At 35.1% G+C, this 15,923-nt stretch overlaps 1 protein-coding gene across 1 annotated transcript in view; it reads right to left on the bottom strand.

Moving 5' to 3' along the window:
- The window catches only part of ELP3 (elongator acetyltransferase complex subunit 3), a 98,683-nt gene that overhangs the window by 57,917 nt on the left and 24,843 nt on the right, over window positions 1-15,923 (bottom strand). Inside the window, exons 6-7 of the mRNA XM_007097111.3 lie at window positions 15,642-15,710; window positions 12,598-12,752 (exon numbers count right to left, since the gene is read on the bottom strand). Coding sequence (XP_007097173.1) covers window positions 12,598-12,752; window positions 15,642-15,710 — 224 coding nt within the window. The remainder of the gene's footprint in view (window positions 1-12,597; window positions 12,753-15,641; window positions 15,711-15,923) is intronic.

Genomic DNA, 15,923 nt, shown 5'->3' with positions numbered 1-15,923 from the left:
ACTCTCTAAGTAAATAAATAAACTTAAAAAAGTAACAATACAATAATTCTTGTGCTAGAGATGCTAATCTAGCTGCAAGAAATAAGACACACAAATAAAATCAAGAACTACCTAAGAACAAAGAGCTAAAAGTGGCAGAAATATAAACATACATTATTTCTGGGTTCTATTTATAGGAAGAAAAAAGTGAACTATAATAGTGATTATCCATGTGGTGCCTGGGTGGCTCAGTCGGTTAAGCATCTGAAATGGCTGAGGTTATGATCTCACAGTTCGTAGGTTCCAGCCCCACGTCAGGCTCTGAGCTGACAGCCAGGATCTGGAGCCTACTTCAGATTCTGCATCTCCCTCTCTCTGCCCCTTTCCACTCATGCGCGCGTGCTCTCGCTCTCTCTCTCTCAAAAATAAACATTAAAAAAATAAATAAAAATAACTATACCTATTACTAACTCCTTGGTTGAGGGACCCCAACCAAGAGGACACTGAAGGAAGGCAGCAATTCAATGTTAAAGTCTCTGTTATCTTCTGGAAACTACATGAGTCACTCCAAGAAGGCTATGGGTATCAAAGACCGCTTCTCATTGCTATCAGTTCGTTGCAGTCCTCTCTAAAAAACCTCTGTCATCAATAAAGGTGGCTATGTCTTAGTCTAGTCCTGTGTGAAATCTCACTACAGCTCTAGGCCTAGGTTCCTGAAAGCCCTACAGAACCTTTCCTACATAGACCTTGCCCTGCTCAAAGCAAACTGCAAAGTAAATAAAAATGGTACATAGATAGAATGTTAATTTTCATTTGTCATAATGTACAAACTCTCTTCTCTATCTACAATCCCAAAATCGGTAAGTGGAATTTATAAACTTCTTTGGACAACCAAAGATTTGTTTGAATTGCCAAATAACATCTGGGGTTACTGGTACAACTGGTACAATTCCTCAGTAGTAGTGCCACAGAACAAATTCTTTTTGATATAATCATACTTGGAAAATTTCTCAATACAACTTTATGCTCTGTACAATGCTATGCTGGTGGTATTCTAGACTTATGAATGACTGATTTGGGTGTTTGATGATTTAAAAATAATATTTTTTTCCTTTTTTTTTTTTTTTTTGTTGAGACAGTGGTCAAGTTTGCTTCCTAGATATTGATTGTTATGTCAAATGACCGATAAAACAGTAAGGTTCTACCCAACACACACCAAGGAAACAAACAGAATTTTGATTTTTAAATGAGTACAACTTATGAAAAACTAACCTGATGACTTTGTGTTTTAGGAACTAATCAGGGACCCTTGATCCCTATCATGTTAGTTGACAAAGTTTAAGGTATAAACAACTCATAACATTGTGGGTTCTGTTTCTTGCGACAGCTGACAAGAATGCTATCAGACAGTTAAGAACTAACAGCAAAGCATTATTAATAGACAAAAATCACAGTTATTACACATTCTTTTAACATTACATTCACATTCAAATTTAAGGACTATATTCATAAATGCATTATAGAAAAGTTGTCATTGTCAGAAAATGACTGCTATATGAAAAATAACTTGCAAACACATCTTTTAGATAAACATTCTCATTCCAATAAAATTCTTCAAACCACAGAATGTCAGAGAAAGAAGTAATTTTAGAGATAATATAGTCCCACCTCCTCATTTTTATAGATGAGGAAACTAAAACACAGAATACATAAGTGGCTTAAATTAGGTAATAACCTAAGATAATAACAGAAATAAGTCTGGAACCTAAGTCTCCTGATTCTTCATGCACAGTTCTTTACACTATGGTTATTTAATAATGTTTACTTAGTACTTTCTATCCCTAAGACATTGTGCTAGATATAGGCACAATGTGTCTCTTAAGAAAACATTCCCTATTAAAGGAAACAGGGAAAAAGTGCATTATACAGAATTAGACAATAACAGTATTCACTAAAACTATTATTTTTGGCTACTGAAAACCAAAGTGAGGGGATGATTAAAGTAGTAGATGCAAATATACTCACACCAATAATTACAGTAAATGTTAACAGATTACCCTCCAGTTAAAAGACAATATAAAAATGAGTGAAAACCAAGACTCAACTACTATAGACTGCTGTCTAGAAGAAACCCACTTTCAATATAAAGGCACATATGGGTGGAAAGAAAATGGATGGAAAAAGTAATACATAGGGAAAACAGTAAACACATGAAGACTGTAATAAATTAACATCAACTAAAGGAAACTTCAGGGATAAAAACATTTCATAATGAGTAAAAGCTCATACATAAGGAAAAACACAGAAATCATAAATATGTATGCACCTAATAGAGTCTCAAAATAAATGAAATAAAAATTAACAAAACTGAAAGGAGAAATAGAGAATTCTTCAATCCTGATTTGAAATTTTAATATCACTCTCTCTTAGCAACCGATATAACAGAAAAAAGTAACAGTATCAATCACCTGAATTTAACTGATATTTATAGAACATTACATTGAACCAGTGTAACTGATATTTATAGAATATTACATTGAACCATTGAAAGAATACATATTCTTTCAAATATACATAGTATGTTCACCAAGTGAAACCATATATGCCGGGGCCACAAAATGAGTCTCAATTAAAAAAAAAAAAACAAAACAGGGGCACCTGGGTGGCTCAGTCAGTTAAGCATCCGACTTCAGCTCAGGTCATGATCTCGTGGTCCGTGGGTTCGAGCCCCGCGTCGGGCTCTATGCTGACAGTTCAGAGCCTGGAGCCTGTTTCAGATTCTGTGTCTCCCTCTTTGTCTGACCCTCCCCTGTCCATGCTCTCTCTGTGTCTCAAAAATAAATAAATGTTAAAAAAAATTAAAAAAAAACAAACAAAAAAAACTTAAAAAAATTAAATTATATAGAATAGGCTCTCTCTGATCCAAATGGCATTAAATTAGAAATTGACAACAAGATATCAAGAAAGACTCGCTTTTGGTAATTTGGAAATTAAAGAACCCATTTCTATATAACTCGTAGGTCAAAAAATATAAAGGTCTTAAAAAAATATTTTGAATGGAATAATAATTAAAATACAACATACCAAGGTTTGTGGGATTCTGTCATAATAATGCATAGAGGAAAACTTAAAGCATTGAATACTTACATTAGAAAAGAAAAAAGGTCTATAATGAAGGCCAAGCCTCTATACCTTACTAAGTCATAGAAAAAGAACCATAAAGTAAACCCAAAGAAAGTAGAAGACAATAAAAAAAAAAAAAGTAAAGCAGAAATCAATGAAATAGAGGACATAAAATCAAAAGTCAGTTCTTTGAAAAGAATAACAAAATTGATAAACCTCTAACTAGATTAATCAAGAAAAAAAGAGAAAACACAGATGATCAGAACCAGGATTGAAAGAAGGGTGATCACTAACATTATATAGACATTAAAAGCATAAAAGGGAATATTATGAACAACTTAATACCAAATAGTTTGACAACTAGGATGAGGTAGACAAATTCCTTGAAAAATACAACTTACCAAAATGGACACAGATGAAACAGAAAATCTGAATATCTTTCTTTATCTATTAAAGGAATTGAATCAATCATCCAAAATTCTCCCATAAAGAAAACACAGCCCTGGATAATTTTACTGGTCAGTTCTAGCAAACACTTATGGAAGGATTAACATTCATTTTATATGAACATTTAGAAAACAGAGGAGGAGGGACACCTGGGTGGCTCAGTCAGGTAAGCATATGGCTTGGCTCAGGTCATGGGTTAAAAGTTTGAACTCTGCATTGGGCTCTGGGCTAACAGCTCAGCCTGGAGCCTGCTTTGGATTCTGTGTTTCCCTCTCTCTCTGCTCCTCCCCTGCTTGTGCTCTGTCTCTCTCTATCTCAAAAATAAACAAACAAACAAAAAAGAAAACAGAGGAGGGAACACTTCCTAACATGTTTTATGGGGCTGGCATAATAACACTAATACCAAAACCTAACAAAGAAATTATAAAACAGGAAACAACAGACCACCATCTCTCATGAACATACACACAAAATCCTTTCCAATGTATTAGTAAAATGATATATAAAAAGGATAACACATTATGACCAAACAGGTTTATCCTAGGAATGCAAGGTTAGTTTAATATTAAAAAAAAAAAAGTAATCTACATGATCAGAATAAAGAAGGAAAATTATGTGATCATTTGAATAGATACAGAGAAATCATTAGACAATTGAATTAATGATACAACCTCTCAGCAAACTTCTTCAATAAAGGTATCTATAAAAAAACCCCTCAAGTAACATTGCAGTTAATACTGCAATATTAAATGTTTCACCTGTATTACTGGGAATAAGACAAAGAAGCTTACTCTCACCACTTCTATTTAACACTGTACTAATGTCCTAGCCATTACAATAAGGCAAGAAAAAGAAAAGCATGAAAATCCAAAAAGAAAAATTAAAGCTCACTTTATTTGTAAATTAAGTGATTGTTTATGAAGAAAATCCTAGCAGATTTACAAACACAACTTTTAGAACTACATAGTGAAATTAGTAAGGTAACAGGATACAATGTAACGTACAAAAATCAATTACATATTTTACACTATCTGTAAAACAATTTGAAAATGAAATTTTTAAGAAGTTCAATTTCTGTAGCATCAATAAACACAAAACTATTTTGACATAAATTTAACAAAAGGCTAACAACATCTCTACATTGAAGATTTCTATGAGAAATTAAAGAAGACTTAAATAAACAAAGAGACAGACGATGTTCATGGATCAGAAGACTCAATATTGTTGTCAATTTTCTCCAAACTGTTCTATAGTTTTAATACAATCCCAATTTTCTCACACTTTTTAGCAGAAGTTGACAAGCTGATTCTAAACTTTACATCGTAGAGATGCAAAGGAAATAGAATATACAAGACAATCTTGAAAAACAATGACAAAAAAGACTCACAGTACCTGACTTCAAGATATACTATAAAGCTACAATAATCAAGACAGTGTGTTACTGGCATAATAACTGAGAAATAGATTAGTGGGACAGAACAGAGCCCAGTTCCACATGTATAGTCAATCAATTTTTGACAAAGCCACCAATATAATCCACATAGGAAAGGGAAGTTTTTAAACAAGCAATATTGAAACAGTATCTACCTACAAGAGGAAAAAAGAAACCACAAATCCTACCTCACAGTATATATAAAAATTAATTCAAGATAGACCACAAGTCTACATAGGCAAGCTAAATACAAAAAAAAAACTGTAACTGCAGGTAGAAGAAAACACAGGAGAGAATCTTGTCATGTATCTTCTTGGGAGTAAGCACAAGTTTAACAAAAACAATACAGAAAACAATAGCTATTAAATAAAAAAATTGCTAAATTAGACCTAATCAAAATAAAAACTTCTGCTTAAAGTTGTCCTTAATATAATGAATACTCAAACCACAGACTGGGTTTTCATATTTGTCAAATACAGATCCAACAAAGGACTGGTATCCAGAATTTAAACAGCCCAACAAAAAATGGACAAAAGAGTTTAATAGTTCACAAAGGAAATATATACAGAAAACACAAGCATATAATAAAGTGCTCATCATCATTAGTCATCAAGAAAATGTAAATTAAAGCCACAATGAGATACCATTACACACCTACTAGAACGGCTAAAATTAAAAAGACTGACAACACCATATGTTGGTGAGGATGTGGAACAACCAAATGCTCATACATCACTGGTGGGAGTACAAATTTACAACCACTTTGGAACAATGTCTGGCAGTTTCTTAAAAAATTAAACATATGATGTAGCAATTCTACTTCTAGCTATTACCTAACAGAAATAAATACTATATTCATAGTAAAACTTGTATGAGTATGTTCACTGAAGTTTTATTGTAATAACCACAAACTAGAAACAGCCCAGTGTCCATCAATAGAATGGATAAACTGTGGTCTATGCATACAGTGGAATACTACTCAGCACTACAAGGTAACAAAGAAATACCCAACAACATTGATGAATCTCAAAATATTATGCTCAGTGACAGAAGAGGTACACAGAAGAGTATATACTATATGGTTAATATGGAAGGGAAAAAAGGAATAATGATTGCCTGTGGGAGGTACAGGTGAGGATTTAATGGGAAGAGGAATGAAGGAACCTTCTGGGATGTTCTATATCTTAACAGAGTTTTGATGCACAGGTATATGCATTTATTAGAACTTGTCAAATGGTACACTTAAGATCTTTGCATTTCATTGTATGTAATTTTGCTTCAAAAGATAGCAACAAATGAACTAGTTAATGATGTACACGATGACATATTTGGAAAGAAGTGTACTGAAGTGTACAACTGACTTCGAAATGCTTAAAAAAAGAGGGATCCATGGAAGGGTACAGAAATGAATAGTTGGATAAGTATGTGATAAAGCAAGTACTGTAGAATCCAGGTGACAAGTATGTAGTACCTGACAAGTTCCTTCAATTTTTATTTGCTTCATATAAAATGTTGGAAGAAAAACAGCATCATAGATGACTGAGATTATTTTAGGTCGGACTGCCAATGTTAAGGATTCTGGTCACCATCCATGAAAATCTGGTTGACCAAGAGAGAGAGTAAAGGCAGTAAATATATAAAGTAAGGGGTGGGGAGTATTAGAGCCAAAGCCCAGAAATGCAAGTCTGAAACCTGCCAGAAATAATGCCCAGGGCACCAAGGCAGAAAATAGTCACTTGCAAGCCTTAGGAGATTTGCTTTTGCTTTCTTCCTAACTTCTGCAAGTCTATGAAACTGTCTTCTAGGCCTAGTATCCAGCAGTAAGCTAGCGCTCTAGCTCTCTAGCTTTTTTCCAAGACACATAAGGACACAGCTGGAGGATTTAAAGTCATTGATGAGGGGCAAAAAAGGAAGGAACGGAAATGAATTAAAAATTCCACTGGGAGAAGGTATGACTCACCCACTCCTTGATGGGTAACTGCCCTTCGAAATAGCATCTTTTGAAAACAGCCAAGGAGCATTAAAGATTGAACATAAAACTGCTTCTGGGCAGGACTGATTAAAGAGGAATAAAACTATTTTAAAAGGTTACTCTGAGTTATTTGGCAATATTTATTTGCATTCCGGTGAATGGGTGACTCAGATCCCACTGCCGGTCCTTTTCATCTCCAGAGCTATGATTTTTAGAGGACAATAGTCACCAGTAATTGTTGCTTTCTGAAGACAACTGAAGTCTCAGTCTAGCTGATAGAAATGAGTGATTATCACTTTGCTTGATTTAATGCGCCTTCACAGAAACCCTATACCTGCTTTATCCTTGAACTCTATTTCACTCAGCTTTTCAATTTTTCTATTTGCAAGGATATAGCATACTTTTTGCTACTAACTTGCTGTAAATAATAACCAGGTTCACTTTTGGGGGCTTTTCCTTACCTTAACTTTTAATCTTTTAAGTAAAAAGTAAAATAATCAGGTTTAAACATGGTCTAAACTTTGATTGGATTAGACATAGGATAGCAAAGGAGGCTAACACGAGCTAATAACCTCTAATTTGACCGAATACTGTAACCTTAAACATTGACTCATCTGTCACTATGTAATTTTTAACCTAATTTAAAATTAGTCTTTTAAATAAAAACCTCTGATACACTAATGAAAGTATTACATCTGTGTAGTCAGCAAGTACAAACAACTAATATCAACTAACACTAAAATAAAAATGAAGTTCGTTACTTTACATCTGAAAAAGGTCAGCCACACTGGGTGACCCAAACAGTCTTCACAAATACCCTCAGTGAAAGATAATATAAAGAACGGCAAGTTAAAGATCACCTCCAAAAATGTGAAGAAAACATATTATGTACAAAACATAGTATCTCTGGGCTGTTCTTTATTTCACAAAATGTTAACATTTGAAAATGGTTTGCTACGTCTCTAGTTCTATAGTACAAACCAGATTACTATTTCTTTGAACTATATAACAACATTTCCCTAAAAAACAAAATACCACCTTCATTGTAGGGCGTTAGTAGTAAAAATTTACCTTAACAAAGCAAACAAGATGCCACAAATCAGCTTTTTTTCAGATTATCTCATAAAAGTATAGAGACCAGGAGAAAAGAGCAAAACATGTCAAGTGTGGGTTGGCATGATTCAGTGTAACATTTATGGATGGTTTTAAGGCTCCCAGATTGGACTTTTATTGTTTCCCAAGAGTCATTCATGAGATCTGTTGCAATGAAGGCTCAAATCATATATAAATTTTCATCTGAAAGTAAAGTGTTTGTTGCCCTCTTGAGGTAAATTCAAGAACAGAAACAAAACAATGCTGGCCTTGCCTAGTCCATTACAGAAAGGGGCTTTCTTTTCCAACAGGCTTTTTGGCTTTTTCTACAAACATATCATGATCTGAAGCTGGATAGTTGTAACGTAAACTCTATTTTTACCCCAACAACAGACAACTTACAAAAGACACTAGAACATTTCTGTAAAAATAAAACTAAAACTTTACACCAAGAATAAGCAAAATTTTTTTTTTTTTTTTTAAGCAAAAATTTTTAACTTTCAATTGATAAAAATGTCAAACTAGCTATATCCTAAAAATTCATTAGGCAGATCTCCAGTTAGCCTAGCTCACCTGACCCAGGGGACCCAAACTATACACTGTGAAAAGCTTTGTGGCAAACTTTTATGGGGGCTGGGAGGGTGGGGCAAGTCCAAGATATGTATATTCAATTCCACTTACTAAGCAAGGTTTTCAGGGTGCCTGGGTGGGTCAATCGGTTAAGCTGTGATCGGCTCAGGCTGATCTCATGATTTGTTGAGTTCAAGCCCCAGACTGGGCTCTGCACTGGCAGTGTGGAGCCTGCTTTGGATTCTTCGTTTCCCTCTCTCCCTCTGCCCCTCCCCTGCTTGCATACGCACACACTTTCTCTCTCAAAAACAAATAAACATTTAAAAAAGTAAGCAAGGTCTTCAACACAATAACAGCTGCACTGAGAAAAGAGTATATGATATATAAGCGTGGGTACAAAAAGTCAATGGTCTTGTAGATTACCTCACCAGGGAATTCTCAGAGTTAAATGAATTTTAGTAACTCTGAGGTACTGTTGCCATTTCAGTGTCATGGGGCTTTGAACTAATGAAAGTTGTTTTCTCTCAAACTGCATTTTACACTAAGCTATCATTTGATTTTCGGTATTATTACGAAGAATGGGTTGGGTTACATCATTATTCCTCTAAAGTTTCAAACACTTCAGCGTTTTACTAAGCATGACTTAATATTCATGAATAATCAAGATTTTGAATGAGCAGTAAAAACATGGTTAGGGGTGCCTGGGTGGCTTAGTCAGTTAAGCCCCTGACTCTTGATTTCAGCTCAGGTCATGATCTCATTGTTCGTGAGTTTGAAGTGCGGAGACTGCTTGGGATTCTTTCTCTTTCTCTCTCTCTCTGCTCCTCCCCATTTGCTCTCTTTCTCTCAAATATAAATAAACTTAAAAAAAAAAAAAGTATGGTCACCATCTTATCTTGCTACTAAAGCCCATGTAGGAGGAAGAGATCACACCAGCCAGTTGTTGTTAAAAACCTAGATTTGTGGACATACAATTAACCTACCACATTCTCTAGAGGCAATCAAACAAAGTAGGTTGCTCACACACACTCTCCCAGCTGCTGGACTCTTTATACAGGTCCCTCGAGATACACTTGATAGCCAAAGGTCTCAACAGGGAAAGTAGGAAGGACACAAAAGATGTCCCTATTCTAAGCCCTACCTAAGCCATTAGCTGTCAGTATTTGACCTATAGATTGACCATTCACACAAAATGCATTCGGACATTTACTTACCGCTACTGTGTATCACAAACCATTTTAATTACGGTGTAATGAAAACCATCCTTAGATTCATTCAAACTTTGGTTCTACTTATCACCTTACAAAAAATTCTCTAAGAGGGGCACTATTTGAAACAACTCTGTAATTAGCTATATGACCCTCTCTCCCCAATATAAAAGAGAAGTCAGAGAAAAGCCTGAAGGCAGGAAGAAGAGTGCAAAAAAAAAAAAAAAAAAAATCCAGAGAGATATTTTTTCCAATATTTTGAAGCTCTGGTGGTGTACACACACACGTGCTCGTACACGCACAGACACACATTTTCACACACTTTTACACGTAGCATAGTTTCTTGCATTATAGCAAAGTTCAGGCTCTTAAAGCAAAGCCGCCTGGGTTTCACAGCCCGACTCCCACCACCAACTAACTACCTTTGTAACTTTGGCAAGTTGCTTAATCTCTCTGTGCCTTGACTGCCTCACCTGTAAAAACAGGGATAATTTATTATTTTTTTTAAAGCTTTTTTTTTTTTTTTTAACATTTATTTATTTTTGAGACAGAGAGAGACAGAGCATGAACGGGGGAGGGTCAGAGAGAGAGGGAGACACAGAATCCGAAACAGGCTCCAGGCTCTGAGCTGTCAGCACAGAGCCCGACACGGGGCTTGAACTCACGGACCGTTGAGATCATGACCTGAGCCGAAGTCGGATGCTCAACCGACTGAGCCACCCAGGCGCCCCAAAAACAGGGATAATTTAAATACCGAACTCAAATATTTACTGTGAGTTTTAAATAAATGCTTATCACAATGCCCAGCCCAACCATAAATGTGCTCCTTTACCACCATTCTCCTATGTCCTTTCCTCCTCAGCTCGAACTCATGCCTATAATAATCATCACTCTCACCCCCCTTTCATATTTTCTATGCAATTTCATTTATGTGGATATACACAAATATGATGGATCCATACTGTAAGAATTGCTCTAAAAATTGCTTTTTCACATAATATACCTCGGAAACCAGCAACTCTCCCACATTAGGTGATCTTATCCACTTGCATGGCTATAAATGCCATCTGTGGACTGATAATCCCAATATTGCATTGCCAGCCTGGATGTCTCTTGTACAGCCTACCTGACATCTCCACTTGAACATTTCCTAGGCATTTCAAGTTTAATGTATCCAAAGTAAAACTCTTGATTTTCTCCCATAAACCTGTTCTTCCATGTCTTTTCCATCTCAGGATATGGCGGCGTTACCCATTAACCATTTCCTACAACCAAAAGCTAAGTGTCTTCTTTGATTCCTTCCTTTCTTACCCTCAACCCAATTCAAAGTCCTGGCATTTGCAACAACAAAACAGAACTCTAATCCATCCTCTCTTCTCCATCATCACTGCCACCACCCTGAAGTAAGCTATGATGGGTTTAACAGTCTTTTCATCTGGCTCCTCACTTTCACTCTTGTACTCCGCTAATCCATTAGCCAGACAATAGACAGAATGACCTGCTTATCAACCTGAAATGTGTCACTCTCCTGCTTAAAACCATTCATCTACTTCCTACTGCATTTCAAATAAAACTTTAGCTCCTCAAAAGCATTCTATTCTCTGGCCCAGACTTAACTCTTTAAGCTCACCTTAAGACATTCTCTTTTGTTCACTGGAATCTAGTCACATTGGCCTCCTCTCTGTTCCTAGAAGACCCGAAAATCTTCCCCATTTCAGTGCTTCTGTCATATTTTTTTCTGCTTTTAGCCTGATTCCTCCTCATATACTTTGGGTCTCAGCTTAAACATTACCACTTCGTCTGGAGAAAAGTCTTAATCTCTATCACAGTAATCTATCTCCACCATTGCACTTCATGTTTGTTGAACTAGTAGAAATAAACACAAGGGCAAGGACAATACCTATCTTGTTTCACCATGCTGTTCCTAGTGCCTAAAGCAGTGCATAGCCCCTAGTGGGCCCTCCATAAACATTTGATAAATAAGAGGGAACAGTATATGGTAACTAGGCTTTCCTGAAACTTCTGAAATACTGTATATGAAACCTTAGTATTCTTTTTGCTAAAAACGGAGATACAACGTATCAAAAGAATGCATAATTTTGTTTTGCCAATTAGAATGAAAAAGTGATCTCATTCATAAACAGAAATTTTAGTAGTTATTAATAGCTATTAAAAAATAACTTGTTTTGATTGTATGGCAGCTAAATGTTTCAGACAAAGTGTACTCCTAGTGTTCTTTTTGAGGAGGCTGAAAACTCAACTGGTCAAATCAAAACTACTCCTGTACTTTAGACCAGGCTAAGGTTGAAAAAAACCTTTAGTGATTTAATGAATCACTCTTTCTCAGAGAATACAAATGTCAACAAACCACACTCACTTATTAAGAAAAAACTATTAACTATTTCAATGAAAATAATCCTTTCCCACAAAAAAGTAACTATGAGAACTAGGAATGTATAGGACGATGGATGTGATTGTGATGGATGTGAAAGTAACTGTGGTAACCATTTCACAATGTATATGTAAGTCATTATGCTGTACACCATCAACTTTTACCACACCGTATGTCAATTCTATCTCAATAAAACTAGAAAATATATTTAATTATAACCCATCCAAAATATGCAAATAAAAATAAAATCCACCCCCCCCCCCCCCCGAAAAAAAAAGAACTAGGAATGTAGATGTAGAACAAAAGGAATTCTCACAGGCTGCGGCTCAGGGGATAAACTGACAACCACTCTGCAGAATATGGTAAAATAAGGATTTCTTACTTGACTGCCTCGTAAATATTGTTGGAGGTATGTCCTGATAAGGCATCGTGTAAATTTCGAATAAAATAATCTCTGTATTCTTCTGGAAGGGCCATAAACGTTCCACCCATCACAATAAACTCCACTTTATCCACACTGTGACCAAGTTGTTTTAACTGAAACACATACAAATTCATCAGCATTAGATGGATATAGTCAATTACCCTAAGAAAGCACTGCAAATTTCTAATTTTATTTTGTAGTTTTTTCATCAGTATAGTTTAAAAATGAAAAGCAATTAAACATATTTAGCAAAGGTTTGGATTAAAAAATAGACTCCAGAGTCTTAAAGAAAAAAAAAAATTACTAGAGATCGAGGAGGCAAAGTGAGAATTAAAAACAATAAACAAGAAGCTTGACATCAATACCTATGTGGAAATTTAAAAACATGTGGAATATAAACTAGAAAGCAGTAAGGGCAAATATAATAATGCACTCTGCAACATAATAAATAAATACTTATTGATCATGTATTTTTTATGTCAGACCTTGTGGTAAGCCTTGGGAACAAAAACAGTGACTGTGCAACATAATCAGGGCTTGATGCCAATGGAAGAAAAAGAACACCAGGTTAGAAATAAAAATTAAGAATGCAGTTTTAAACCAGTTGTGAAGATTATGAGCACAGGTGGCATGGCTTTCTGGAGAAAAAAACAAAATAAAAATCTGATTGATAAACTATAAAATATTATGTCTCTCTACTAGTGGAGAGAATGGTACAGATTTTTCATTTTGCCAACTATAATAAGCCAAGATTCTAAATTTTAAAAACAGGTATTTAAATTTTGTAGGGTCCTTAAAAAGTTAAAAATAGAAATACAACATGATCCACTAATTACACTATTGGGTATTTAAAGAAAATAAAAACACTAATTCAAAAAGATGTATGTGCCCCTATGTTTATTGCAGCATTATTTATAATAGCCAAGATGTGAAAGCAACCCAAGTGCCCACTGAGAGACAAATGGATAAAGAAGATGCAGTGTATATATACAACGGAATATAACTCAGCCATTAAAAAAAGGATGACATCTTGCCATTTACAAGTGTACAATATGGATGGAACTAGAGGGTATTGTGCTAAGTGAAATAAGTCAGAGAAAAATAAATACCGCATGATTGCATTTATATGTGGAATCTAAACAACTAAAATAGATAAAAAGACGAAAGACCTATAAATGCAGAGAACACACTGATAGTTATGAGAGGGTTAAGTGGAGGAGGGGATGGGCAAAATGGGTAAAGGGCAGAAGATACAGGAATGAATAAATTATGGAATGAATGAATCCAGTTATGGAATGAACAAATCATGGGAATAAAAGATACAGCATAGAAAATACAGTCAATGATATTGTAACAGCACAGTATGGTGACTGATGGTAGCTATACCTGTGGTGAGCACAGCATAACAGACATGTTGAAACACTATGTTGTACACCTGAAACTAATGTATCACTGTGTGTCAACTATACTTCAATTAAAAGAAAAATTTCTTGCCCTATCTCAGGCTTGAGAAAAACTGGGTCAAGTAGACTACTAAACTATGAACTCTAATTAATGTTCTATGTAAAGGATGTCTACACTTAATATGGACAAAAAGGCACCTTTTTAAATGTTTCTGACAACGGCAAATAAAAATTTATACATATTTGTATCTTTCTGTAATTGTATTCATATATACATATGCATGAAAATATACATGTAAGTATATATAAGTGTGCATGTAAGTATATAGGTAAGTATGTTTATATGTGTGTGTGTGCATGTGTGTATATATATAAATACTAAAAACAACTCTATGATTGTTCACAAGGGAAACACAACAAAATCATTCTGGGTACCTTTTTCAAAATACCTTGTCAGGACCCTAAACCAGACTTAATCAGAACTCCTGAGGTGAAAATCTGGCATATGTTTTGGAAAAGATACTCAGGTGATTCTATTGCATTTACAGTGAAGAAAAAAATCACTGCTGTATGCTAGTTTCTAAATCTTTTAAAACCCATTCTCTTTTTGGTAAACATAAACATTTTACACTCTACTGAAACATTTTAAATGAATTAAATATCATAGCTAAAAAAGAAACTGAAGCAGTGGTCAGTTTAGAACATGCTTTTCTAGACTATACAGGTTGCACCCAGGTGAGGTCCTCTCCTATGGCTGACAATCCTGATCCACACGTGCTTGGGTGACAGTGAGGTGAAAATATGAACTGGCTGGTATTCACCGATACTAGCTAAATGAACAGAGAAGAGACTTAATGACTATGGTATGTACTACTTTCCTTTTGAGATTCTGTAGTTGCCCTACTAGGTGCTGTTACTGTAAAAATTATAGATGGTACTCACACTTTTTTAAATCGGACAAGTTTAAAATAAAACTATAAACAAGGAAATCTGTATTACTGTTCAGATTTCTCAAGCAGAGCAAGGCCATTTAAACAGTACTACTTGTTTTTCATCAGTTATATTGAAGTATAATTTACATACACTAAAATCAATTAATTTTAAGTGTACAACTGGAAGGGTATGGATGAGTGTTTACAGTTGTGTAACTCCCACCACAGTCAGGATGCAGAACAATCCCACGACTCCTAAGAGTTCCTCACACCCTTCTGCAGTCAATTCCCTATTCCCACCCTGGCATACCAGTCACAGTAACTTCTTATCTGGCTCATGGAAGCAAAAATTCAATCCATCCACCTACTGTCTAAGAACTTTCTCACATCTCCATCTATAAATTTCATATGGTTAATGAGTCTGTATAAGTTGAAAGAAATTTAAAGAATATAAAACGCTTAAAGAAAATAATACAGTCTCTAAAGGAAGCAGTGATTTTGAGCTTGCTGGGTATTGCAGAATAGTCTTCCTCCCCCAGATGGATATTAAAAACTTACCAAGGGGACAGGCACTCTTTTAGTTATTTCAGGTTCAACTCAAATTAAACAATAATACCTTCTAAGTATGTACAAAAATCTAACTTAAAAATGCTTTTTAGAAACTTACCTGTTCTATTCGGTGTCTTGTCTGTAGATAAGGGTCATATCTAGCGCGGATAGCTCGCATGGAGGTTGGCTAAGAGAAAAAGAGAAAAATCTCCTGCTGGGCCCACATTGAATAGAAAATAAAAAGTAGTTCAAAAGAATTATATTAAAAATAAAATTCTCTTGTGCTCCTTCCTTCCTTTCTCAGTTTAGGGATCAAAATACTGTTCTGAATAGCATCTGGCTAGTCTCCATCCCCACTGTCTTAAGATTCTGAACAGCAGGGCATCTCCTTGAATCATAT

The sequence above is a fragment of the Panthera tigris genome, chromosome B1 (genome assembly GCF_018350195.1).
Source record: "Panthera tigris isolate Pti1 chromosome B1, P.tigris_Pti1_mat1.1, whole genome shotgun sequence".
Classification (NCBI taxonomy): Eukaryota; Metazoa; Chordata; class Mammalia; order Carnivora; family Felidae; genus Panthera; species Panthera tigris.
The sequence above is the reverse complement of the archived record's forward strand: the minus strand, read 5'-3'. Positions and strand labels throughout refer to the sequence as shown.